This window comes from Narcine bancroftii, chromosome 3, assembly GCF_036971445.1.
Source record: "Narcine bancroftii isolate sNarBan1 chromosome 3, sNarBan1.hap1, whole genome shotgun sequence".
NCBI classification, from domain to species: Eukaryota; Metazoa; Chordata; class Chondrichthyes; order Torpediniformes; family Narcinidae; genus Narcine; species Narcine bancroftii.
Genome location: NC_091471.1, coordinates 248,206,144 through 248,233,939, shown reverse-complemented (window position 1 = coordinate 248,233,939; position 27,796 = coordinate 248,206,144). Strand labels below are relative to the sequence as shown.

Genomic DNA, 27,796 nt, shown 5'->3' with positions numbered 1-27,796 from the left:
CTAACACACCATTGTTGATAGCAGGCGGCAGTTACTAGCCCATCAAATTACCTGTTTCTCATTTCACAGGAATCTCTACAGAGCCTGCCTAAATTCTGCTTCCCTTTTGACATGGAAAGGTAAGAATCAATCCATGGCTTTAGGAATGTTGACTATAGTGATTGCATTTGAAATCAGAGTGAGGGTTGGGTCACTAAAGGGAGAGTTCCACAACAGTAAGATTAAACTGGTGTTCATGTCTTCTCAAATTTTAACTTTGAATATATTTTTTCATCATGCTACTTTCACTCACCATTGGTGCCCTGATAGAGAATATTAAGGTGTCAGTAGAGAAATGAGACAGAGAATGATGGAAGAGGATGGAGGGAAGATGAAAGGACAAGACAATATGAGTGAAGGACAGTGGGGTGTTGTCAGAGAGTGTGAGCAGAAGAGGTAAGTGAGGGAGACAGGGAAGAGTGGCGAGTGAGTAAGGGGAAAGGGAAAAGAGAGGACAGATGAGGAAGAGCTTAGCAATATTACGGAGCATGAATGGTCTACTCTTGGGAGTAGAGAGACCAATATCTACTAAAGGCACATAGGTTATATGTTTGAAGCAGATGAATCCCTAGTCTGTGAATGGTTAGAATTAGAATGGTTGACATAAACATAGAACATTACAGCACAGAAACAGGCCCGTTGGCCATTCTAGTCTGTGCCAAATTATTATTCTGCCTAGTTCCATGGACTATATTTCTCCATACCCCTAACATTCATCATTTAAATTTTAAATTTAGACCTACAGCACAGTAATCGGTCCATAGGCCCATGCACCCAAATAACCTACAACCCCTGTATATTTTGAAGGGTGGGAGGAAACTGAAGCACCCGGAGTAAACCCATGCAGACACAGGGAGAACATATAAACTCCTCACAGACAGCGGTGGATTTGAACAGTATTGCATTATCTGCTATGCTAACCGTGCCAATTCATGGTTATTCCTTTTTCAATTAATCCTGGGCTACAAAAAAAAATCACTGGAAGAGACAGTTTATCTGAATTTGTTTCAGGTTGTGTTCCAATTGCCAATCTTCCATCCTTCTCTAAACTGAAAGTTATCCTTCCAGGGTATTGAGGATAGTTCCATGCTCACATGTTAGAGAATGCTGCCTTGTCAATTCTCTAGTCCAATTCTCCTGAGTAATTTGGTTTCACAAGTACTGGCTTCCCATGTAATTTGTATTTAATCTTGCAGAAGCTGGACATCCTCAAGCTATTTAACTATGGTGATCTACCAGCCCAACCCCAAAATAATGTGCAAGAACCAACCAAATTGTTGAAGCTTCATCAGCTCACTTTTGCAGTAGGAATTTTACTTTTTACAGATAAGCTACTAGGGTTAAAAGTGTTCATCCTTTCAGAGAACCCGAGGTCCAAAACGGCTTTTTGACAGAAAGTAACATCTGTTATGAATGGCACATTAACTCTTCTCACAATATTGTTCTAAGGGGAACACATAATCTTTTATTAATTATCTTGAAACACCCTGGCAAATTGCTGATTGGATTAGAATTTCTCTGGTTTAACAAAGAGACATTTGATGACTGAAATACAAATTCTGCTTCTATTTGGTAGGGAGTGGGAAAGTTCCACGGTCCAGCAGTTCACCTTCGTGCTGACAGATATAGATGGCTTTCAAAGGTTTGGTTTTTGTCGGCTGACTGGCGGATCAAAGACCTGCATCTGCATCCTCAGGTAGGATGGTGAGATGGACCCAGAAGTTGAATAATTTCCCCAAATTAAGTTAGTCTCTCATGCACACACACACACACACACACACACACACACACACACACACACACACACACACACACACACACACACACACACACACACACACACACACACACACACACACACACACACTTTTCATTGTCCTTTTCCCCAATTCATAAATGAAACCTTTCCTCCCTAAATAACCACTTGTACACCAGTCCCCAAATCCAGACCCATATGCCTCTCTTGCTCCAGAAACCATACCAATCTCAAGTTCAGAACTGGGACTGTTTACTGATGACTGCACCTACATTCAGTCCCGTTTGTCACTCCTCAGATAAAGAAGGATTCGCTCCTTATTAAAGTCCTCCAATCCAGCAACATTCCTGTGGGCGAACACCTGAGGGTGAATTTCCTTTATGCCCTCTCCAATACAATTACATTCTGTTGACAGAGTGGCAACCAGAACAGCACTCAATGCTCCAAGTGTGACTGAAGTAGGCCATTCTCAATGGGGGCCCCACTGCAGGCCACAGCACATTGGGGGGGGGGGGGGGTGCACGGACTGAAATCATAAAATTTTTGTTATGTAGTCAGTCAGAGAAAAGTACAGAAGAAATCAACTAAACTTGACTGCTCCACAGGGACAGAGCCCCATAAACTTTGAGCAGAGTCCTAAGGAGGCCCTAGCCAACCAAAGGTTGAGAATGGCTGCCCTAAGCAACACTGTGGAAAATTGCCACATACCTGTACCAGTAATATCCCATTCTTTTTTCCCATGCCCTGATCTATGAAGGCAAGCATGTCATACGCCCTCTTCACCACCCATTCTAGCTGCGGTGAAGACTTTCAGGGAAGTATGCACTTGTACCCCAAGGATTCTCTGTTCATTTAATGCCATTTCATTTACATGTCCCACCCTTATTTGACTTTCCTAAATGGATCATCCTGCATTTGTCGGGATTAAATTCTGCAAGTGTTACACCCAATTTTCCATCTGATTTGTATCCTGCTATAACCATGGACATGTTCTCCGTCATCCACGACACCACTAATTTTTGTGTCATCTGAAGGCATACGAATCACACTTACTACATTCACAACCAAGTCATTAACATATATTACGAAAAATAACAAAAGGGTCCAGTCAGCACTGATTCCTGCAGTACATTCCTGGTCACAGATTACTGATCCGAAAAGTGTCCTTCCACCATTATCCTCTACCTCCTCCTCACAATGCCTTAACCTTCTACACATCCCAAATACCACATGGGATCTTGTCAAAAGCCTGATAAGAGGCCAGGTCCTCTGCCTTGATGAGACATCTGATTCTAATTCCTGTGATTACTCAGGCCTTGGCAGGGGTAGGTAATTGTCAAGAACTGTGCCTGGAATGCAATATTCCTAAAGGGGAGCTTACAAGAACAGTAATCGGTGAGTATCCAAGGAAGAAGGCATAATTACAAAGAGAAGGAAACCTTTAATGAAGAGGAACTAAAGTCAAAAATATTCTTGTGGCTAGTTACATGACACAGCAGAACCTGATATTTCTTTTGGCAACCACATTCTGAGGAAGTGAAATATTTCCTGAAATATTTTGAAATCAGAAATTGCCTGAATAATGAGCGACAGCCTGGGAATGGAGACAGAGTGTAGTATAACAGGTTCCTGCTTCATTATAAGCTTCACAAGCAGCATTTGCAATGAAAAGCTTTCTTAGGTTTTACAGTAGTTGAATGAACAATGCAGTGATTTAGTGGCAGACGTGTACTCAAGTACCAATGGAATTTTAATTTATTTACAATCCCATTCTTATCCCAAGAATATGACAAGATGGCATGAAAACTGTGCTGAACATTATGAATTTAAATTTTAACTAACAGGCCCTTTCGAGCCATGAGACCGTGCCACCCAATTGACCTACAACTCCCGGTACATTTTGGATGGTGGGAGGATTCCCCTCCTCTGGGGAAAGCCCACGTAAACAAAAGCCCACGTAAACGTGGGGAGAACATACAAGTTCCTTACAGACAGCGCAGGATTCAAACCCCAGTCCCGATCGCTGTAACAGACCTAACTGACCAGCTGGGGAAACTCAACAGGTCTGACAGCATCCTTGGGTAGAAATCTCAGTAAACATTTTGGGTGGGGACCTTTTATCACTACCAGAGTTAGGAAATACAACCTCATCTAGGATTCTCATAATTTGTCTTCCTCAGAAATCATGACTTGTTGTTGGTGCACAACTTTTGCCTGCCGAAAGGCAAAGAAAGAGTCACCATGAGTATTTCCCGGTGCCCCTAACAAAGGGGAAAGAGAAGCAAAGGAGGAATAGAATTTTAGAGCAGGGATATGATGTTGAGGCTTTATAGTGAGGCCTCACGTGGAGACTGTGATCAGTTTTGGGCTCCTCTTTTAAGAAAGGATGTGCTGATGTTGGAGAGGGTTCAGAGGAGGTTCACGATTCTGGGAATGAAAGGGTTATCATATAAGGAGTATTTGACAGCTCTTGGCCAGTACTCATTGGAATTTAGGAGAATTGGGGGTGGGGGGTTGGAGGTAGAGGGATCTCATTGAAACATTTTGTATGTTGAAGAGTATGGACAGAATATAGAAAGGTTGATTCCCCACTTGGGAGAGTCTAGGACAAACAAGAGGGTACAGTTTCAGGATAGAAGGGTGTCCTCTTAGAACAGAGAGGTGGAGGACTTTCTTCAGCCAGAGGGTGGTAAATCTGTGGGATTTGATGCCACAGGCAGTTATGGTGGCTAGGCCATTGGGTGTACTTAAGGATCTTGACTTACCAGGGCATCAAAGAGAAGGCCGGGTAGTGGGGCTGAGTGGGAAAATGGATCAGCTCATGATTAAATGGTGAGGCTGACTCGATGGGCTGAATAGCTTATTTCTGCTCCTATGTCTTATGGTCTTATAGTCAAAAGAGAGTCCTTCAGAGATACTGAGTGTCCATGAATTTGCCTTCAGCACCCCTGCAGTCACTGCAGCCTCACAGACTCCCAATTCAAACCATCATCAACCCAAGCTTCAGACCAAACCTCCAATATGATCAAGAAGCTTTCAGTGTCCAAGGCCCTTGGGGAACCCTTCTTTCCCCTAAGCACAGACTCAGATCCTGGATCCCATGAGCCAGTCTCCAGCAGCCCATAGTCTGTGTGGGTTCTTCAGCTGCTGAGCCCTCTTCTGGTCTGTTGCCCATGAGCAGTCTCTCTCGTGCTCTCTTCTAAAGGATGGGAATGAGTCCAAAGAGTAGGGGGCATTTGGCAGCTGTTGAACAGTAAGCAGCAAGCATCCAGAGGAAATAGAATTAAAAAGCCTGTGATAAAGGTAAACTTTAAATAGAAGGATAAAATCTCCCAAAAATCTCTGACTCCACAGCCCAGAGTGGTTTTTAAAAAGTATCAGCAAAGATAATTCATGTAGTTTCTTAAGTCAATATGCACTGTGGGTTGTGACGTCTCCTGTTCATTCTGACAATAAACCGCAATTTAATACTTATTAACAAATTGTTTCCATTTGTCTTCAAGTTTCCTGCCCTGGTTTGAAGTTTTCTACAAACTCCTAAACAATATAGCTGACTACTTGGCAAAAGGACAGGTAAATATTACAGTACCATATTAAGTGCTGAGTTCTTTTGTTGTCAAACTTAAAACGTCATTTTACATGCAGTAAAATCCCCGAATCCAGAACCCACGGGATTGCAGATGCTGGATATGTGAATTTTACGGTTGCCTGTGACACTCTGTTACAGTGTCTAAATAATACACCTGCATTAAAAATAGACAGTGCAAAATGCAAAGTAATTTGAAAAAAAAAGACATTATTATAGTCCTTAATTATGTAAAGTTTACTTTAATCAGATAATTCCAGTAACTTACAAAATTTAAGTTTGCTGGCGCTAGCGCTGTAACAGTGTTGCGTTAACCACTGCACTGACCGTGCCGGCGTCATAATCAATCCCCTTCCCCATGTTTACAGATAAAGCCTTACTAATAGATTTAATGTTATTCTAATAAAGATAAAGATTCTTCTCGACAGGGATAAGGAGATACTTTGAGAGAAATGCCCCCGCGGCGAGCGGCAGCGGCCTCCTCTTCGTCCTGGGCGTCGCCGTTTTAATCATGCAAAACTTTGTTGAAGCTTTATTCAAAAAGCTGTTGTGGGCGGGGCACGACTGGGGCGCTCCACTGGCTGAATGTTTGCTCCCATCTTCCCAAGTGATTGTGCGTTGCTTCGACGAACATTTACAATTCTAAACTTTTATTTAAATTATAATTTATTTGTATGTATTTAATTTTTTTCATTTATTGATTTCCTCGATATTTTTGCCAATTATTTGTGTCACCGGTGGCTTGAATTCCAGATACTGGGGATTTTACTGTATTCTCATTTATTATATCAGTAATGTTTTGATTTTGCCGTGTGGTCACAGACCATCTACAGGTTGAGAAATACTGAATGAGAGAGTTCAGTTCTTCTGCTCTAGTTGAGTTGATTGGAAGCACCTGCCTTTAATCATTGTGATTCAGAGGAGTCACGTGATGGAGTAGTGACCGGACAGGGAATTCCAGCCCTCTCCGGAAAAGTTTTAAAAAAACGCACAAAACACAAAGGTACAAGAGTAAAAATTAAAACAAACGAAAAATAAAGGTGAGAAGAAAATGGCAGTGAAGAGAGAAAAGTCGAAAACAACGGGAAGAAGAGAAGAAGAAAGAACGTCGGAAGAAGAAGGTGAAGGCCTTACCTGTCCGAGGAGGCCCGCCGCGGAGAGAGAGGCCCGCTCCCTCAGGTCAGTGGAAGTCCCGGGCTCGGGACTACAAAAATGGCTCACAGAGCCGAGTGAAAGTGCGCAACCGCGCGTGAAAAAAAACACACTGACGGGAGGGGGGAACAGCTGCGGAGTCGATCTCCACAGCTGAGAGAGACACCTGCAGCACAGCAGCAGGTGCAGAACACAGACAATAACGACAACAAGAAAGAAGAGGGTAAAAAGAAAACAAGGAAACAACAGATGGTCAACCCAGAGGAAGAAGAAGAAGAACAGAAAGAAATGGAAGAAGAAGAGAAAGGCAAGACAATGGATATATCTTTTTTAAAGAATATATGGAATCAGTGAAAGAATGGCAATTACAAGAATTTAATGAGATAAAAAGAAGAATTAAGAATGCAGAAGAAAAAATGAATAAAATAGAGATGGTCATATCAGAGATAGGAAAAAGAGTGGATAATGTGGAAAAACGAGAAATAATCGTAGAAATGGAAGTAGAGGACTTAAAAGAGAACTTAGAAGAATCTAATAAAAAAGTTAAAGAGGCACATGAGCTGTTAGCACAGAAGATAGATATAATGGAAAACTATAATAGAAGAAATAATATAAAGATAGTGGGCCTTAATGAAGATGAAGAAGGCAAGAAAATGAGAGAATTTATAAAAGATTGGATCCCCAGGGTCCTAGGAAGACCAGAATTACAGGAAGAAATGGAAATAGAGAGGGCACATAGAACATTAGCCCCGAAACCATGACTGCAGCAAAAACCAAGATCCATTTTAGTAAAATTTTTAAGATATACAACAAGAGAAACTATATTGGAGAAAGCAATGAAGAAAATAAGAGAAGACAAAAAGCCACTGGAATACAAAGGTCAAAAAAAATTTTTCTATCCAGACATAAGTTTTGAAATCCTGAAGAAGAGGAAGGAGTTCAATACAGCAAAAACGATCTTATGGAAAAAAGGATATAAATTTATGTTAAGGTACCCAGCGGTACTTAAAATAGTTATTCCAGGGCAACAAAACAGACTATTCTCGGATCCAGAGGAAGCACGAAAATTTGCAGAACAACTACAAAACAAGCAGAGATGAAGACATGTAATGAGAGTAAAAATGACCACGAACTATATGTATGTGTGTATATGGGTGTATATGGCTGTGTATGTATGTATGTGTATACATGAGTGAATCCGTATTTAGAGGAAAATATATAGAGTATAGATAAGAATTAATAAGGGAATGAAAGGGAATAGAGGGAATAAGGAGGGAATTAAAAGAGAGACCTTTGTTATATATGAAAATTGAAATCTTTTCCGGGGGGGGGCTGGGTGGGGAGGAGTTACGGTCACTGTAAAATCAGTTGACGCTTGCGAGTGAATTCGCAAATCCAAATGGAGAGGGGAGATGTGGTTGCCCGGCAAGGGATAAAGGGCAACTCAGGAGGGGGAGGGGAGAATGGGATTAAAGAAGTTTTAAATAGGAGAATAAGAAAAATGTTTGATGTTTTAGAAATGTTGTCTTATAAAGTGTTCAAAACAAGAAAGCAGAAAAGGAAAAGAAGGAAAGGTGATGATGGAGAAATGGAAAGGGAAGATAAACAAAGTATGAAATGGCTACGTTGAACTATATGACTTTAAATATTAATGGAATACATAACCAAATCAAAAGGAAGAAACTGCTAAATTTACTGAAAAAAGAAAAAATTGATATAGCATTTGTGCAAGAAACACATTAAACTGAATTGGAGCACAAGAAATTAAAGAGAGATTGGGTAGGACATGTAACAGCAGCGTCGTGTAATTCAAAAGTAAGAGGAGTAGCTATATTAACCAGTAAAAATATACCAATTAAAATGGAAGAGGAAATAATAGATCCAGCAGGGAGATATATAATGATAAAATGTCAGATATATTCGGAGTTTTGGAATCTACTCAATGTATATTCACCTAACGAAGAAGATGAAAAGTTTATGCAAGATATTTTTTTGAAGATAGCAGATACGCAAGGGAACATATTAATAGGAGGGGATTTCAACCTTAATTTGGATTCAAATATGGATAAAACTGGGGAAAAAATTAACAGAAAGAACAAAGTAACCAAATTTATAATTAAATCGATGCAAGAAATGGAACTTTTGGATATATGGAGGAAACAACACCCAAAGGAAAAGGAATATTCATATTATTCGGGTAGACATAAAACATACTCAAGAATAGACCTATTTCTGTTATCAGCTCGTATGCAAGATAGAGTAAGAAAAACAATATAAAGCTAGAATATTATCGGACCATTCACCCTTGATATTGACAATAGAGTTAGAGGACATCCCTTCAAGAATGTATTCTTTGGCTTGGCTTCGCGGACGAAGATTTATTAAGGGGGTAAAAGTCCACGTCAGCTGCAGGCTCGTTTGTGGCTGACAAGTCCGATGCGGGACAGGCAGACAAGGTTGCAGCGGCTGCAGGGGAAAATTGGTTGGTTGGGGTTGGTGTTGGGTTTTTCCTCCTTTGCCTTTTGTCAGTGAGGTGGGATCTGCGGACTTCTTCAAAGGAGGTTGCTGCCCGCCAAACTGTGAGGCGCCAAGATGCACGGTTTGAGGCGATATCAGCCCACTGGCGGTGGTCAATGTGGCAGGCACCAAGAGATTTCTTTAGGCAGTCCTTGTACCTTTTCTTTGGTGCACCTCTGTCACGGTGGCCAGTGGAGAGCTCGCCATATAACACGATCTTGGGAAGGCGATGGTCCTCCATTCTGGAGACGTGACCCACCCAGCGCAGCTGGATCTTCAGCAGCGTGGACTCGATGCTGTTGACCTCTGCCATCTCGAGTACTTCGACGTTAGGAATGAAAGCGCTCCAATGGATGTTGAGGATGGAGCGGAGACAACGCTGGTGGAAGCGTTCTAGGAGCCGTAGGTGGTGCCGGTAGAGGACCCATGATTCGGAGCCGAACAGGAGTGTGGGTATGACAACGGCTCTGTATACGCTTATCTTTGTGAGGTTTTTCAGTTGGTTGTTTTTCCAGACTCTTTTGTGTAGTCTTCCAAAGGCGCTATTTGCCTTGGCGAGTCTGTTGTCTATCTCGTTGTCGATCCTTGCATCTGATGAAATGGTGCAGCCGAGATAGGTAAACTGGTTGACCGTTTTGTGTTTTGTGTGCCCGATGGAGATGTGGGGGGGCTGGTAGTCATGGTGGGGAGCTGGCTGATGGAGGACCTCAGTTTTCTTCAGGCTGACTTCCAGGCCAAACATTTTGGCAGTTTCCGCAAAGCAGGACGTCAAGCTCTGAAGAGCTGGCTCTAAATGGGCAACTAAAGCGGCATCGTCTGCAAAGAGTAGTTCATGGACAAGTTTCTCTTGTGTCTTGGTGTGAGCTTGCAGGCGCCTCAGATTGAAGAGACGGCCATCCGTGCGGTACCGGATGTAAACAGCGTCTTCATTGTTGAGGTCTTTCATGACTTGTTTCAGTATCATGCTGAAGAAGATTGAAAAGAGGGTTGGTGCGAGAACACAGCCTTGCTTCACGCCATTGTTAATGGAGAAGGGTTCAGAGAGCTCATTGCTGTATCTGACCCGACCTTGTTGGTTTTCGTGCAGTTGGATAATCATGTTGAGGAACTTTGGGGGACATCCGATGCGCTCTAGTATTTGCCAAAGCCCTTTCCTGCTCACGGTGTCGAAGGCTTTGGTGAGGTCAACAAAGGTGATGTAGAGTCCTTTGTTTTGTTCTCTGCACTTTTCTTGGTGCTGTCTGAGGGCAAAGACCATGTCAGTAGTTCCTCTGTTTGCGCGAAAGCCGCACTGTGATTCTGGGAGAATATTCTCAGCGACACTAGGTATTATTCTATTTAGTAGAATCCTAGCGAAGATTTTGCCTGCAATGGAGAGCCGCGTGATTCCCCTGTAGTTTGAGCAGTCTGATTTCTCGCCTTTGTTTTTGTACAGGGTGATGATGGTGGCATCACGAAGATCCTGAGGCAGTTTTCCTTGGTCCCAACAAAGCTTGAAAAACTCATGCAGTTTGGCATGCAGAGTTTTGCCGCCAGCCTTCCAGACCTCTGGGGGGATTCCATCCATACCTGCTGCTTTGCCACTTTTCAGTTGTTCGGTTGCCTTATATGTCTCATCCAGGGTGAGGACCTCATCCAGCTCCAGCCTTAGGGGCTGTTGAGGGAGCTGGAGCAGGGTGGAATCTTGGACTGAGCGGTTGGCACTGAAAAGAGATTGGAAGTGTTCTGACCATCGGTTGAGGATGGAGATCTTGTCGCTGAGGAGGACTTTGCCGTCTGAGCTGCGCAGCGGGCTTTGGACTTGGGGTGAGGGGCCTCGTAGAAACCCCTGAAGTCGCCAATGTCCGCGCTGAGCTGGGTTCGTTTGGCGAGGCTAGTCCACCACTCATTTTGGATCTCCCGGAGTTTGTGCTGAAGATAGCTGCATGCGCGACGGAAGGCTTGTTTCTTCTCTGACGGGACGGCTTTGTAAGGTGAGCCTGGTGGGCAGCTCGCTTCTTTGCCAGCAGCTCCTGGATTTCCTGGCTGATTTCGTCAAACCAGTCCTTGTTTTTCCTGGAGGAGAAGCCCAGTACCTCTTCAGTGGATTGCAGTATGGTAGTCTTCAACTGATCCCAGAGGGTTTCAGGGGACGGGTCCGTGAGGCGGGTTGCATCGTCGAGCTTTGCTTTGAGGTTTGCCTGGAAGTTTCCTCTCGCTTCGTCTGACTGCAGGTTTCCAACATTGAACCTCTTTCTGGGGGCTTTACTGTTCCTGGGCTTTGGCTTGAAGTGAAGGTTGAGCTTGCAGCTCCTGGTGTGGAGCACATCTCGTTTGTCACTTTCTCGCACCAGGATGTAGTCCAGGAGGTGCCAGTGATTGGATCGGGGATGCATCCAGGTGGTCTTAAGACTGTCCCTCTGCTGAAAAAGGGTGTTTGTAATGACAAGCCGCTGTTCTGCGCACAAATTAAAATGTATTTTGAAATAAACACGGAATCAGTGAAAGATAAGTTTATACTATGGGATGCAATGAAAGCATTCATTAGAGGGCAAATAATAAGTTATGAAACCAAGATGAAGAAGGACTATAATCAGGAAACAGAGCAGTTGGAAAGGGAAATAGTAAATAAAGAAAAAGATTTAGCAATGAAGGAAGATACAACTAAAAGAAGAGAATTGGCAGATAAAAAATAAAATATGAAACACTACAAACATATAAGGTGGAGAAGAAGATAATGAAGACAAAACAGAAATATTATGAACTAGGGGAAAAAACGCACAAAATTCTAGCATGCCAGCTTAAGACAGAATAAACTAAGAGAATGGTATTGGCATCAAGGAAAAAAGACAAACAAATCACATATAATCCAACGAAGATCAATGAAAACTTTAGAGAAATCTATGAACAATTATACCAAACTGAAAACGAAGGGAAAGAAGGCAAAATAGATGAATTTTTAACTAAAATGGAACTACCAAAATTACAAATAGAGGAACAAAATAAATTAACAGAACCATTTGAAATAGTAGAAATACAAGAGATAATAAAAAAACTACCAAATAATAAAACACCAGGAGAGGATGGATTCCCAATAGAATTCTATAAAACATTTAAAGATTTATTAATTCCTCCCCTCCTGGAAGTAATCAACCAGATTGACAAAACACAAAGCTTACCAGATTCATGTTTTTCCTTTGGCTTGGCTTCGCGGACGAAGATTTATGGAGGGGGTAAAACTGGATTTATTAAAAAAAGACGCACAACAGACATATTTGTAAATTTATTATCTTAATTCATGCAGTAGAAGGGAGTAAAGCGCCAATGGTAGCAGTTGCTTTAGGCGCAGAGAAGGCCTTTGACAGAGTAGAATGGAATTATTTATTCAAAGTATTGCAAAAATTCAGTTTACCAGAGAAGTATATTAATTGGATTAAAGCATTATATAAGGGGCCATTGGCGAAAGTGACAGTAAATGGATTTATATCAAAGCAATTTAACTTAAGCAGATCAACAAGGCAGGGATGTCCACTATCACCCTTATTGTTCACATTAGCTATAGAACCACTAGCAAAATTGATAAGAACAGAAAATAATATAAAAGGGATAAAAATAAAAGACAAGGAATATAAAATCAGTTTATTTGCGGATGATGTTATAGTATACTTAACAGAACCAGAACTATCAATAAGAACCAGAACTATCAATAAGAAATTGAAGGAAGATGGAGAAGTGTCGGGTTACAAGATTAACATAAATAAAAGTGAAGCAATGCCAATGAATAATGCGGATTTCTCAAAATTTAAAAAGGAATCACCATTCAGATGGCAAATGCAAGCAATAAGATACCTAGGTATACAAATAAATAAAAATCTCGGCCATCTATATAAACTCAATTATTATCCACTAATGAAAAAATTACAGGACAATTTAGAGCATTGGAAAGATTTATCATTAACACTAATAGGAAGGATAAACTGTATTAAAATGAACATTTTCCCAAGGATATTATACCTATTTCAGGCATTGCCAATACACTTGACAGAGAAATTCTTCAAGGAGTTAAAGAAAATAATAAGGAAATTTTTATGGAAAGGGGGAAAATCGAGGATAGCACTAGATAAATTAACAGAATGGTATAAACAAGGAGGCTTACAACTGCCAAACTTTAAAAATTATTATAGAGCCGCACAATTAAGATACCTATCAGATTTTTACCAAACAAGGGAAAAGCCAGATTGGACTAGATTAGAACCAGATAAAATAGGGGAAAAGATACCTGAACATATATTATATAAATGGGATGAAAAATTGGAGTTCTCCAGTATTACATCATCTGCTCAATATTTGGAAGAAGATTCATGTAGAAAGGAATAAAACAAATTACCAATTACCAAAACTAATAATGACGCAAAATCAGTTACTCCCTTTTACAATAGATAACCTTTCCTTTAGAGAATGGGAGAAAAAATGGATCAAAAGAATAGAAAATTGTTTTTCAGGAAATAGATTATTATCCTTTGAACAAATGAAAGATAAATATAATATAACTCAAGATACAGTGCTGGCATATTACCAATTGAGATCCTACTTGAAGGACAAATTAGGAAGCAGTCTGAGGTTACCAGAGGGAAGTAACTTTGAATATGTGATTACAGATACAATGATAATCAAAAGATTTATAACAAATATGTATATTAAACTGCAAGAAAAGGAGAATGAGGAAACAAATGGTAAAACTAAACAAAAATGGGAACAAGATTTAAATATAAAGATAAAAAAGGAAACATGGGAGAAGTTATGCTCTGGAATGATGAGAAATACAATAAATACGAGGTTAGGTATCATACAATATAACTGGATACACAGGCTATACATTACACCTCAAAAGTTAAATAAATGGGACTCAACAGTATCTGAACGATGTTTTCGTTGTAAAAAAGAAATGGGAACAACAATTCATGCAATCTGGACATGTGAGAAAGTAGAAAAAGTTTGGGAAAATCTAAACCAGATATTAAATAAAATTACAGAAAACAATATACCAAAAAACCCAGAGATCTCCCTCCTAAGTAACATAAAAAACAAAATATTTGGACTTGATTTGGATGGTGCACAAAAAAGATTTGTTAAGATAGCTCTAGCCGTAGCAAAAAAATGTATTATGTCAACCTGGAAATTGGAAGATAATTTGAGAATACAACAATGGTATATAGAAATGAATAAATGTATTCCATTAGAAAAAATAACATATAGTTTAAGAAATAATATTGAAATATTTGAACAAATATGGGAGCCATACATGAAACACAATAGAGAAAACCTACCGGGGACATCTACCACCTAAATTAACGAAAGGAGAAGGAAATGAAAAGAATGGACTCAGTGGAATTTCTTGTTTATTTTTATTGAATGACAACATTGTTTGACTGGTTTAATGTATCTTAGATTTTGTACTTTTAATGGATAGGGGGGGAGGTAGGGAGTGGGGGAGGTAGGGAGGGTGGGATGGGAGGAGGGGGAGAAAATGACACTGTATATATTTGAAAAGGAAAATGTATGTATCTTGGTCAATGTGGTTTATGGTGTGAAAAATAAAAAATTTAAAAAAAATCATTGTGATTCAGCTACACTGTGGAAGGTGCACCATCAAATGGGGTTTCATCTATTTTTGTTGGCAAGAAAAAGGAGAAACGATGAAGAGCACCTTGTGCATGCTGTAAGATTGACGGTTGTGTAAAGAAAGGTCATTGGCGATTTAGAAGTGGCTATAATATCCTGGGATGGGGGTACTTAACTATAGAGGGAGGCTGCTGTATACAAAAGTGTTGGGAGAAATTAGACCTACAGCAAGTCAACAGAACATGCCAGCCCACAAGCCTGTGCAGCCCAAATACATCCAAATAACCTACAACCCTACTGTACTTTTTGAAGGGTGGAGAAAACGGGAGCACCCGGCGGAAACCCACGCAGACACGGGGAGAGTGTACAAGCTTCATACAGACAGCGCTGGATTCGAATCCTGGTCGCTGGCGCTGTAACAGCGTTGCACTAACCACCTCGCTAACTGTACCTCCCCATAAAAGAGCTCTTGCCCAACAATAGATTTTGACTTTTAGAATGTCTCCATATGGATCAGGATGACCATTTCATTTTTAATTCTTCTGGCTTTTTTGCATTGATGATATTTTTAGTGGCTTGGTCCACGCACAGCCCTGCTCAAGTATCGTGTCTTTTTATTCCTGCAGGAGAGAGAAATGCAAGAGCTCCTGACTGTTCTGCATACTCAGCCACCACCCCGGTCGGACTCTCCACTACATTTTGATTTTGTAAGTAAAAAGAATAAAGCTGCAACTGCCAATTACTTAACGTTAAACAGGAGTCTGCAGACATTGTGGCTGAGTGCAATATGCAAAAGTGCTAGAGAACCTCAGCAGATCATACAGCATCTATAGGAAGAGATATATCCAATGTTTTGGACCTGAAAGTTTGAGCAGAAAGCAGGTACGTGCCTGCGTAAAAAAAGGAGGGGAAGGAGGCGGGAGGAAGAGAGGGAAGGGGGCGGGGGGAGAAGAGGGAAAGGAGCAGGGTGAAAGAGAGAGCAGGGGAGGAGAGGGAAGGGGACAGGAAAGAGAGAAGGGGAAGGAGAGAAGAGGGGGGAAAGGGCAGGGGGAAAGAGAGAGCGGGGAGGAACATAGGCCAACAGACAAGAGGTGGATATGGCTGGGAGGTCAGTGCAGTAACTATGGAGTCACACCTACGCCTCCTCCATGGACTGAGCGTACAAGAAATAAGTGTTTTCCTTGTATGTCCGGTGAGCAGTCTTGGGTGGGTACATTGATACATGTAAGCTGGACATGAAAAATGTTTTTTGTTGTTATAACTAACTACAGGGATGTTTTTATTTAAAAAATCAATTTCTGCTGAAATATTCCACAAAAATTTGATAGACAGTCACTTTGGTGTCATCTCCTTTGATGGTGTCACCCAGTGCTAACTGCACCCCCCTAGTGACGTCAGTGGTGGAGGGTCTTAAAGGAAACTGGAGGTCTATGTTGGAGAATGCACAGATGGAATATTAGGTGTTGTTCCTCAAATTTGCGGGTGGCATTGGTTTAACTGTGCATGAGGCCATGGACAGACATATCAGAGTGGGAATGGGGTGTGGAATTGAAATGGTTGGTCACTGGGAGGTGCCTATTATTGAAGCAGACAATGCAAAGGTGCTGAATGTCACAATCTCCCAGTCTGCATCCAGTCCCTCCGATGTAGAGAAGGTCACAAGAGAGCACAGAATGCAGTAAAGACCCCTGCAGATTTGCAAGTGAAGTGTTGCTTCATTTGGAAGGACAATCTTGAGCCCCAAATGGTGATGGAGGAGGTGTTGGAGCAAATGTGGCATTTCCTGCAGTCATAGTGGTAGGTGGCAAGGAGGCGATTATTTGGAAGGAATGAGTAGACGGGGGAGCAGTCTCTGCAGAAAGTGGAGATGAGAGGGGAAACTGTCTGTTGGTAGAATTAGGTTTTAGGTGGTAGAAGATGCAGAGTATAATGTGTTGGATGTGGAGGCTGGTGGGGTGCCAGGTGTTGTGTGTAGTGGCAGAGAGGGCCAGGGCAGATGTTCGGGAAATTAGAGGAGTTGTGGGTAAGGGTTGAATTGATGGTGGTGGATGGGAACTCTCATTTCTTTTGAAGATCTCAAATGTTCTGGAATGGGGAGACCTCCTGGGGACAGATGCCGCAGAGACAGAAGAATTAAGAGAAAGGAATAGAATCCTTGCAGGGGACTGGGTGTGAAGTGGTAACTGTGAGAGTTGAAGGGTTTGCAGAAGACAACATAAAGACACATACACAGACCTACCTACCAGTTTTGGTTTGTATATTGCCATTGTCTTAAATGTCCGGACCAAGTCAGCTAGGGAATTTAATTTCAAATAATTTTTGCCTATCTGCACTTCAAGCTCACGTCAGAAACTTCTGGTTAGTCACAAAAAAGTGATCTGATTCACCAATGCCTTCCTTCAAGGAAGGTAATCCGCCATCAAAACCTGATCTAACCTTATGTGCCATTGTTGTTGATGATAAATTGCCTCCTTATTTCAGGGGCAAGTAGAAATGCAATGACAAATGTTTGCCACATCCCATGAACAAATAAAATTGTCACTATGGCATCTACCCGAGAGGACAAACACGTGACTTGTTTTCATGGTGGTGACGAGGGTTATGTGCTGAAGTATTTTGAGTTTGCCTTGGATTGCAATTGTCAAAATAAAACCAGAGTGCCAACTGCTGAGAACAAAAAAAATCAAAATAATTAGTAGTGCAAACGTGCTAAAATAGAAGGATGTTTTATGATATTTCAGAATGAACAATAATCACATGATCCTGTCTCACAAGGCCCAACAGCTGGGAGTTACAACGGATCGATTACTGAAAAACATGAAGAGGGATACTAGTAGTGGTACGCCACCGGTGAGTCGGGCACAACCCGATGACCAACACCAGTACCAGAACTGACCAGTTAACCTAATAATTAAGAGGCATCTAACCCTACACCTGCATGTTGAGCAAATTAGCTAGTGAACTGCATGGTGTGGAAAGCGCATTGGCTGTGGACTAACCTGTTCTTTAACTGCGACGCTAGCTTACTGTTAATGTTTCTTTTTTGCAAGGGTTTGCACCTCATATGTTTTTATTTTTCAATTTGGTCTTTCTAATCCTGCTGACGGTTGATGTCACCTCAAGAGGTGACGGCCCTGATGCTGCAGCCGACCTCCGACAGACAGGGGCAAATGCTCAGTTCAGGGACAGCATTCACACCAGACCATAGTAGGTCTGGTTGGGGACTGTGAAACAGACTGCACACCACAGGCCTGGGTAAGAGACCCTTTCCTGACACCTCCATCAGAAGATCATGAGACCTAACCCTCATTGCACTAGAAGGGATTGACATCCTCTTACTGTTTGTCATCATTAGAAGTGAAAAGGAAATCAAGTAAAGCATGATGTGCACAGAAATTCCCTTTGTGCATGCACATGATGAATTGTATCTTGGACCTTTGCAAAGAAGAAAAGTGAGAAGAAGCAAAAGATAATAGAGAGGAGAGAAACAGAAGAAGATTAGAAAGGAAAGAAAATAAGGGGCTTGGGTAAGAAGGGGAAATGATAGAGGAATGAAATTGTCTCTTGTTCCTGCATTTTAACGATTATGGAAAAATATTTTTATCAGTTCTGTCTTGTTGCTTTCCATCTCCACCTTGGTGTCAATTTTGTCCTTTTTGGAAGTCGTGCCTTCCAGTTAATCACTGACACAAGTACAAACTCTGGAATCAGTCATTTTTTTATAATTTCATGACTTTTGTCTCTTTCCCCAGCTTTCTTACTTCATTGCCCCTGACAGCAACAGCTTGCCTACAATACCAGAGAGTGTAAGTATGACTGGGGAAATGGTGGGAGGAAGGCAGGAGCGATGACTCCCAACTGGGTGGTCAGGAGCCTGTGGGCACTCTGCCCAAGAGCAAAATAGCTATTAAAAGAAATACAATGATGCACACTTGAAAAACACACAAACTGCAGATCCTGGAACTTTGAACAAATAAAGAGGTGCTGGAGAAATTCATGGTACAAATGATCAAACAGAATTTGGGGTTGGGATCCTTTATCAAGATTAAAATGGGAAGACCATGAGACATAGGAACAGATGTAGGTTATTCAGCCTATCGAGTCTGCCACGTCAGAAAGGGGAGATATTGACGATTTAATTTTTAGAAATTTAGACATACAGCACAGTAACAGGTCATGAGTCCATGCCCCCAAATTTACACCCAATTAACCTACATCCCTGGTATGTTTTGAACAATGGGAGGAAACTGGAGTCCCCGGAGAAAACCCATGCAGATGCAGGGGGAACAGATAGTGCGCGATTTGAACTCTGGTCCTGATTGCTGGGGCTGTAAAGGCATTGTGCTAACCACTACGTCAACCATCCTGCCGCTATACCAACTGTGCCACAGCAAGGATTGGAGGAGGCTGAGGGGGAGTTAAGAGGTGATAGGGTAGTGGACAGAAGCAGGGAGAGGTAGAGAGACAGGAAGAGGATCGGACTATTGGAAGGGGTGTGGGGGTGGGGGGAGCAGAAACTAGATAGAAAAGTAAGCATGGGAGTTAATAAAGATGAAATGGAAATAGTGGAATCAGGACGAGGTGGGGGTTACCAAAAATTAGAATTTAGCCCTATGTTTGGTCTCATTGATGTCATGATGAAGTTGTATAAAACATTGGTGAGACCAAATTTGGAGCATTGCGTGCAGTTTTGGTCACTTAAACCACAGGAAAGATATCAATAAAATTGGAGAGAAGATTTTCTAGAAAGTTCCAGGACTCGAGAAACTGAGTTACAGGAAAAGATTAAACCAGTTAGGATTTTATTCCATAGAGTGTAGAAGAATGAGGGGAGGTTTACAAAATAATGATGGGTTTAGATGGAGTTTTTTCACTGAGGGTAGGTGAGATACAAACAAGAGGACAGGTTAAGGGTGAAAGAGAAGATGTTTAGGGGGAATGTTAAGGGGAGTATGGAATGAACTGCCAGCTGAAGTGGTGAATGTGGGCTCACATTTCTTAACATTAAAGAAAAAATTTGACAGATGCGTGGTTTGAAGGGATATGGTCTGGCTGCAGGTCAGTGGGACTAAGCAGGATAATAGTTCGGCACAGACTAGAAGGGCCAAAGGGCCTGATTTCTGTACTTAGAGTTTTGCATTGATGCTGTGGACATGTCTTCACATAAACATATTTCACTGTAACTTATAGTTCAGAGTAAGATCTATGTTTTAATATGATGGTATTTATAAAAGAGTGGCTATAATCAATATCTAAATCAGAATTTTAATCTGACACGGAGCCTGAAATCTTGTTGTCCACCCCTTTAAAACTCTGTGCCGTGGAAAGCAAATCATTGTAAATGCACACCTCTATTCTGTGGATGGAGTTTCAGGAGTCAGAAATTTCCCACTCTCAGCCTGAAGCTTTTAACTCTCTGATGCATAGAGAGAAACTGCGTCATTGGACTGAATGATGTCCCGCTGAGCGTAGGAGGGATTTCATTTGTTGAATTTGTGACGGGAGAAGGATGGGATTTCACTTCAACGCGAGAAGTTTTCATGTCAACTGTCAATGTATGATTATCATGTGTACAATTGCTGTTTGCCTGGTTTTATGTGAAGGTTGTTTGTGTTGCAGAGGAACCTGACAGAGTATGTGGTGGCTGTTCACGTGAACAATATGCTGCACCTCTTCGCCAGCATGCTGCACGAGAGACGTATCATCATCACTTGCAGTAAGCTGAGCACGGTACGTGCTAGGCGTGGTGTGAGCAGGGCCAGGCATGGGGTGGTGGTGGTGGGGGGGGGGGGGGGGGGGAGGGGGATTGTGAGTAATTCCAGGACAATTCTTCCAACCTTCATCTCTGGTCCATCAATCCCCATGGTTATCGATCTTTTTTTTTTCCCACTCGCGTACCACCTTAAGTAATCCCTTACTTGCCATAGGTGCTCTGTGGTTAGTAAGGGATTATTTAAGGTGGTGTGAGAGTGGGGAATAAAAAAAGTTGAGAACCATTGATCTTGATGACAATCTATCGAGCGTCAACTTTCACAATAGAAGACCATAAAACATAGGAACAGAAATAGACTATTCAGCCCATCGAGTCTGCCCTGCCATTTAATGACGAGCTCCACTGCCTGGCTTTCTCTCCGTAACTTTTGATACCCTGCCCATCTCTGCCTTAAATACATCCAATGGTAACAACCTCCCTATGGTCCGGATGTTATAATCTTCAGTAACTGTCTATCAGTGAATTCCAGCTGGGAAATGCATTGCCAGGGCTGGAACTCAAGTGGGCCAATTACAAATGCCCTGGGTATGATTCCTGATCTGAGCATGGTTATCTGATCCTAGCCACTTCAACACCCTGGGCTACATTTTGACTGAGTGCCTCAATACTGGAGAATAAATTTCTCCTTTACAGCTCTCCTTGTGCTTTCATCTGCAAACTGCCTACATCAAGCACATTGAGTCAGATCAGGTAGGCTTATTGTTCACATATTAGATTTTTGTTAAATAATATTGGACAACAATTTTTCCAAAAAGTTTGCTTCTTGAAAACAAAATGGAGATTTCTATAGACAACCTCAAACTGAACACAAAGATAATTTCACATTTGCTATATCACATGGGAAGTTAGAGAAACATTAAATTAACTTTTATTGAATTTAGCATGTTTAATCACATAAAGATGCTGGCACATTGCATTAGTTCAACTGACCTAAAAATGTTTTGCCACTGATTTTCATTTGTACTCAGCATCTGATGCCTCTCGTATCAGTTTACCACATTAGTCAGCCAGCATTGATGGATTCCAGTTGCCTTGATACCATGGTCGCAATGTCCTGGTGAATCTTTCGTCATTGACTGCGCCGAGATTGGGAAGACATCCAAGCGTGGATGCAGAAAATAAATTTTCAACGACACGCTGCACTTCGTGGTTTCGGATGTTTGAAGTAGACTTAAAAGATGACAGGAAATCACAAAAATAGGTTATATCTAAAAATGGTACATGATAGGAAAACTTTGTGATTTTGTTATCAGCCCAAAATCCATAAAATGCACCCACAAGTGTTCAGGAAGCAAAATCTTGTCCAGTGTAATTAGTCTCTCTATAATGAGGGAGTGGAAAGACTGCTGTAAAGAACCATATTCTGCAAAAGGCACAACGGAGAATGTTGGGGAGAAAGATTTCTTTACCCCTTTGCCTTCTGGAAACTTGGTGTTAACTTTCCACTTGACCGTAGTGACATCTCTCCATTCCCTGGGACCCTATACCCGGGCTTCCCCATGTCATGACTACAACCCTCCTTATTTCTGCTGCCCCTTATGTTTCGAGGAAATTACCCTGCTTTTATGGTCAGCAGCCTTGGGTTACAGTTGAAGGTGTAGTCCTACTGTGAAATGATTTGTTAAACTTCTTTTCCCTCATCCACAGTTAACTGCTTGCGTACATGGTTCATCGGCAATGCTTTACCCCATGTACTGGCAACACATATATATCCCTGTGCTTCCTCCACACCTCCTTGACTATTGTTGGTAAGATTTCCTTTTCCTCTTTTGTTGTTAGTTGCAATGGTGGTGAGCAGAGATGTCGCATCAATAGGGCAGTACGGTTAGCGCAACGTTGTTACAGCGCTAGCTCCAGAGTTTTAATCCTGCGCTGACCGTAAGGAGTTCATTTGTTCTCTGTGGGTTTCCTCCACGCGCTCCAGTTTCCTCCCACTGTTCAAAACGTGCCAGGGTTGTAGGTCAATTGGGTGTAATTTGGCTCAGAGGCCAAAAGGGCCATATGTCTAAATTTAAAATATACCTCCAGAGGTATCCACCTTCTACAGGATGCACATCCTCAAAGATTTTTCCGCTTCTGTTGGCTTTTTAAAATCCTAATGACCTCCACTAGACAATTCTCTTGATGAGGGTTCAGACTCAAAATGGTGACCATTCTTTTAATTCCATTGATGCTGCTCAACCTGCTGTGTTTCTCCAGTCGATCATTTCTTCTGCTCCAGATTTCAGCACCTGCAATCTCCCATGTGTCCTCACACAATTTTCTGTCTGTCTCTAACCAAAAGAGGTTAGATTGACTTAGAACCCTCAGTCCTATACTGGCCCTTAAATACTGATTTTTTTTAAATGAAATTTTAACTTAAGCATACAGCACAGTAACAGGCCCTTTCAGCCCATGAGTCCGTGCTACTCAATTAACCTACATTTCGAATGGTGGGAGGAAACAAGAGCCCCCAGGGAAAACCTAAGCAGACACGGGGAGAACGTACCAACTCCTCGCAGACGGTGCAGGATTTGGACCCCAGTCACTGGCGCTGTTATAACGTTGCGCTAACCATGTCACCCCAAATAGTCTTGGGGGGGAAAAAGATCCCAATTCAATGTGAGACAGAGTTTCTGACATGCGACTAGATCTAAGCTCTGTCGAGATATGCAAAGTCCATTTGGAATCAGAGTTTATTGTCATAAACAAGTGTTTTGCTGCAGCAATCATAGTGCAAAATACATATTATAAAAAACATAACATTACTATAAAAATAAAATAAAATAAAATAAAATAAAATAATACAGCACAAAGTCAGGCCAGGTCTTTGGTTCATTAATTATTCAGGAATTTGATGGCAGTGGGGAAGAAGCTGTCCTTGTGCCACTGAAGGATCATCTTTAGACTCCCTACCTTTTCCCGATGGTGGCAGAGTGAAGAGGGCACGGCCTGAGTGATGGGGGTCTTAATCACAAGGATAGAAATGACTTAACGTAAAGAAACAATGACTATCACCTGAGTTGTTCCTTCATCCCATGGAGTAGGGTTATTTCTCTGGGTCAAAGGTAATGTAATTAATTCGATCTAAATTGTGGAATCTGGTCTTTTTTTTGTACCATGCCATTTTACACATCGAAGGGGAGACATTTTCATTTGTCAGTACGTTCATAATTCTAAGAGTCGATTGCCTCACTCACTCTAACTACGCTGGAGTTGAGGGCCGTCAGCAAAAGATAAGCACACAATATTTTAATGTTTATCTCTCATTTTGTCTCTTGCAGTGCTCCAATGCCTTACCTGATAGGAATCCATTCCAGTCTAATGGAGGTGAGTGTGAGTGGGTATGTTTCCATTATCACTCTCTGACAGAACGCCATTCTACAAATCTCATTTTCCCAGAAAGCTTTACATTCTGATTATTAAGAAACAAATTTTAGTAACTCCTCATTCTTTTATCTATAATCTGCATCCACTTTCCTTGCCTTTTTAAATGGTTTTCTTTCTCCCTCTGTCACAACTTGCTCATGAAATAGCAAATTGCTTCGACATATAGCTACATAATAAAAACATAAATAGGAGCAGGATTAGGCCATCCAGCCCATCAAGACTGCTCTGCCATTCAGTGAGATCATGGCTGATTTGATGATCATCTCCATCTACCTGCCTTTTCCCCATATCCCTTAATTCCCCTACTGTATAAAAATCTATCCAACCTTGTCTTAAATATATTCACTGAGGTCACCTCCACTACTTCGATGGGCAGAGAATTCCACAGATTCACCACCCTCTGGGAAAAGCAGTTCCTCCTTATCTCCAACCTAAATGTAGTACCCTGGATCTTGAGGCTATATCCCCTAGTTCTGGTCTCCCCCACTAATGGGAACAGCTTACCTACCTCTATCTTACCGATGCCTTTCATAATTTTATACGTTTCTGTAAGATCCCCTCCTTCTAAATTTCAGCGAGTACGATCCCATATAACTCAATCTTTCCTCATAGGCTAACACCCTCATCTCTGGAATCAACCTGGTGAACCTCCTCTGCACCGCCTCCAAAGCCAATACACATCCTTCCTCAAGTAAGGAGATCAGAAATGCATGCAGTACTCCAAATGTGGCCTCATCAGTACCTTGTACAGTTGCACCATAACCTCCCTACACCTAAATACCATCCCTCTAGCAATGAAGTCCAACATTCCACTTGCCTTCTTGATGGCCTACTGCACCTTCAAACCAACCTTTTGCGGCAATAAAAGGAATTGACAGTTATACAGCACAGAAGCAGGTCATTCGGACCATCTTGCCCGATGGTGACTAAGTGTTCTGAGATTCCATGTTCCAGTATAATGAAAAGGGGGAATGGGGTTGATGGGACTGCACTGAGGGCTAACAAAGACTTGATTGGATGAATGGTTTTCTGTCACAAAGGCAAAAATGGAAAAATATGAGTTATTACAATTGAGTCTGGATTTATTGTTATTTGTCTGCTCAAATAGGTTCGTTCACTGAGAATTGTGGGTTTTCCCCCAAGGCAAATGGGGAGAATACCTTTCATTTGAAATTGTGTCCCTCAGCAAGTGCCTTTCCTTTTCAGAAGGTGAAGAGCAAAGCTCTGGAGGATGTAGTTATATTAAACGTTGACACAAATACCCTGGAGTCACCCTTCGATGATCTGGAAAAGCTGCCAACAGACGTGGTGAGTTCACAGCAAAGAATATGATCAATCCACGCCTAGGTCATGCCTCATGCTGAGAATAAAAGCTTCCTGTCCAAGCCTGACAAAAGGATTTATTTCCCCATCCCCACCCCCCCCAACCCACCACCACCACTCCATCCCACCATACTGCTATCTATACCCACCCTTGGAATGGCATCATTTGTTTTATCATTCTCTGTCATTTATTAAATATAGATATCATGGTCTCGCTAAGCAGTGACATTAATCATGACTTTCCCTATATTACGTAGAATCTAGGAGATCATAGATCATTGTGAATGAAAGGAAATGAATCAGCTGATGCCCAATTCTGTACAGGCCATGTTTTCTCGAGCTTTGATTAGTGCCAGCATTTGCTGAGATCCAGGAACTTTCAGGCCTAAATGTGGACTGACAAAATTTTACTGTTTTTTCTCTTGTGATACAGCCCATACAAAGGCCCCTCCAGCCCACGAAACCCATGCTGCCCAAATTACTGTACATTTTGGAGGGTGGGAGGAAACTGGAGCACCCGAAGGAAATCCACACAGGTCATGGGGAGAACGTACAAGCTTCTTACAGATGGCTGCTGTAACAGTGTTGGCAGTGGTATTTTACCTCCTTGGGCTTTGTGCACTGACTTGAAGTCCCATGTTCCCCTTCCAAATAATTGAATGTGTTGCTGGCTGTGGAATAAGAATTCACAGGGAGTGTTCCAGGTTTAATAATTGAAAACCCAGTGAAAAGATTGCTGCAATTCAAGAATCTTTTATTGTCATGTAATACTCCAGGACATGTAATATTACACAAAATTGCCTTCTACCTGTCATAAGGCAGATAAAGTGTCATCATTAGTGTTGCCCGATGCCCCTCATAGTAAGATAAAGAGAGTCTGTTCAGAGTCACTGAGTGGCTCCCACAGCTCTGCAGTGGCGCAGACTCCTATTCCGTCCATCGACAACCTGAGCTCCAGTTCCAAACTTCTGATGGGATCGGCAAGTGCCTGAGGCCTTATGGGAGCCCCACTTGCCCTAAACACCCTCTCGAATAGGAACGGGATTTGATGCCGCGTAAGGCCACATGAGTGCAAAATTACTAGTGAATAGTCAGGACTGGTCGAGGTGTGATCTTTCATGAGATTCTGACTGTTCCCACCCCCCCCCCCCACCCCACCCCCCCCATATAACTTGTGTTCTTCATTGCAGATGTCTGTTTTGAAGATGAAGCTGAAGAAACAGTCAGCGGTGACTGGCGACGTGGTAGCCCGAGCTTTCCTGAGGACACAGGCTGCAATCTTTGGAAGCTATCAGGATGCCCTTAAATTCAATCCTGTGAGTGTCCAGTTTGGTTGGGTGTCAAGCCCACCCACACTCACCATGCATGTGCTGGCCCAGCATTTGAAACCCCATTGCACACCCCCATCATTCCCCTAACAGAACTTCTCCCACTGAGGTGGAGAAGGTCAGCTGAGGATTGAGGAAAGTGTGGAGAATAGCAACAATGAAGTAAATAACAATGGAGTAATTAGACCACAAACCTGGCCTTTGGATGCCTGTGAACAATCGAAGAAAATAAGTGTTTTAGTGAGGCAGAATTGCACAATTCTAAGGAGAATCAACTGAGCAAAGGAGATGTGGTGAGCGTAAGGGACACCTTGAGATTTCGTAGAAAGCTAAGAGGTTAATCTCCAGATCATGGGTTAAAAATAGAAGGAAAAGTTTGAAATGGAGGCCAAGAGCTCCCTTCATCATGTCTGCAACCGAGGAGCACTCCCACACACTCTGGAATGCTGTCCTTTACAATATCACTCGGTGGGACCATATCATGACCTTGTTAAGCAATGAGCTCGCACTTGGATCATCACTTTTCCCTACTCTTCAACACTATCGTTCAAAAATGTGTCATTGCACACTGTGACATCTGAGGCTGAGAAAGACGCCAGAATAATGTGATTGTCGTGTGGTGCAAAAAGAGTCTAAAGTGAATTCCACTTTAAAATGTAAAAATAATTTTAAAAGTCTGCAACCTAATGGGAATGTGGGACTTGATTCAAGATTCCTTTTATTATCATGTAAAAATGAAAAAAATGTAATGTACACAAAATTTGTCAACTTTTAACTGCTGTAAGGCAAACAAAAAGCTTCTTCAGGTGCATTCTTCACCAAGAATGCGCCTGCAGAAGCAGCCCTTTGAATTGCCGTTCAGGTGCAGCACTAAAAGCGCAGCGCAGGCCACCTGAAGGGATAGCTGCACCGGATGGGCCTCTGAGCGCACTCTGGCTCCTGTCCCTTTGGGCTGTCAGGTTTGGGATGGCTGGCTGTCAGAGCTGGGACAGCCCGTGCTGGCCGCCCAAGAGTGTTGGGAGAGAGTGGGGCAGCGGTATCAGTGTGGGTATGTCCCGTGCTGGCAGCCCATGCTGACTGCCCCTGCCCTGACGTCCCAGGCCAGGTGGCAGGGGCAGTTGGGAGGGGAGCTGTCAGGAGCTCGCCAGCTGACTGTCATCATCTTAGCAGCAGCTTTCAGGTGGCTGCATTCATGTGCCGGGTGGGACCTCAGTGCTCCAGCAATTATCCCTCCCGTGGGAGGATAACAAAGTTCGGCTCGCAGGCGTCTCCTGCGCTTTCAAGTGGCCTCCCGATAGCCACATATTGGCGTAATATGCGGCTTTACAATGGGGGATGTTGCCCACCTGAAA

The 27,796-nt window shown here is 42.2% G+C and overlaps 1 protein-coding gene across 4 annotated transcripts in view; it reads left to right on the top strand.

The window, feature by feature from the left end:
• The window catches only part of dennd1c (DENN domain containing 1C), a 107,645-nt gene that overhangs the window by 54,222 nt on the left and 25,627 nt on the right, over positions 1 to 27,796 (top strand). For 2 of the 4 annotated variants that reach the window (XM_069927451.1, XM_069927452.1), the window contains exons 4-14: positions 70 to 119; positions 1,616 to 1,735; positions 5,299 to 5,368; positions 15,278 to 15,358; positions 17,427 to 17,501; positions 18,404 to 18,457; positions 20,271 to 20,381; positions 22,072 to 22,172; positions 23,688 to 23,733; positions 25,000 to 25,101; positions 26,307 to 26,432. In XM_069927451.1, the coding sequence (XP_069783552.1) occupies positions 70 to 119; positions 1,616 to 1,735; positions 5,299 to 5,368; positions 15,278 to 15,358; positions 17,427 to 17,501; positions 18,404 to 18,457; positions 20,271 to 20,381; positions 22,072 to 22,172; positions 23,688 to 23,733; positions 25,000 to 25,101; positions 26,307 to 26,432 (936 nt within the window). Of the gene's footprint in view, positions 1 to 69; positions 120 to 1,615; positions 1,736 to 5,298; positions 5,369 to 15,275; positions 15,359 to 17,392; positions 17,502 to 18,403; positions 18,458 to 20,270; positions 20,382 to 22,071; positions 22,173 to 23,687; positions 23,734 to 24,999; positions 25,102 to 26,306; positions 26,433 to 27,796 lie in introns of those variants that run through there. The other 2 variants (XM_069927453.1, XM_069927454.1) reach the window with 2 other exon arrangements.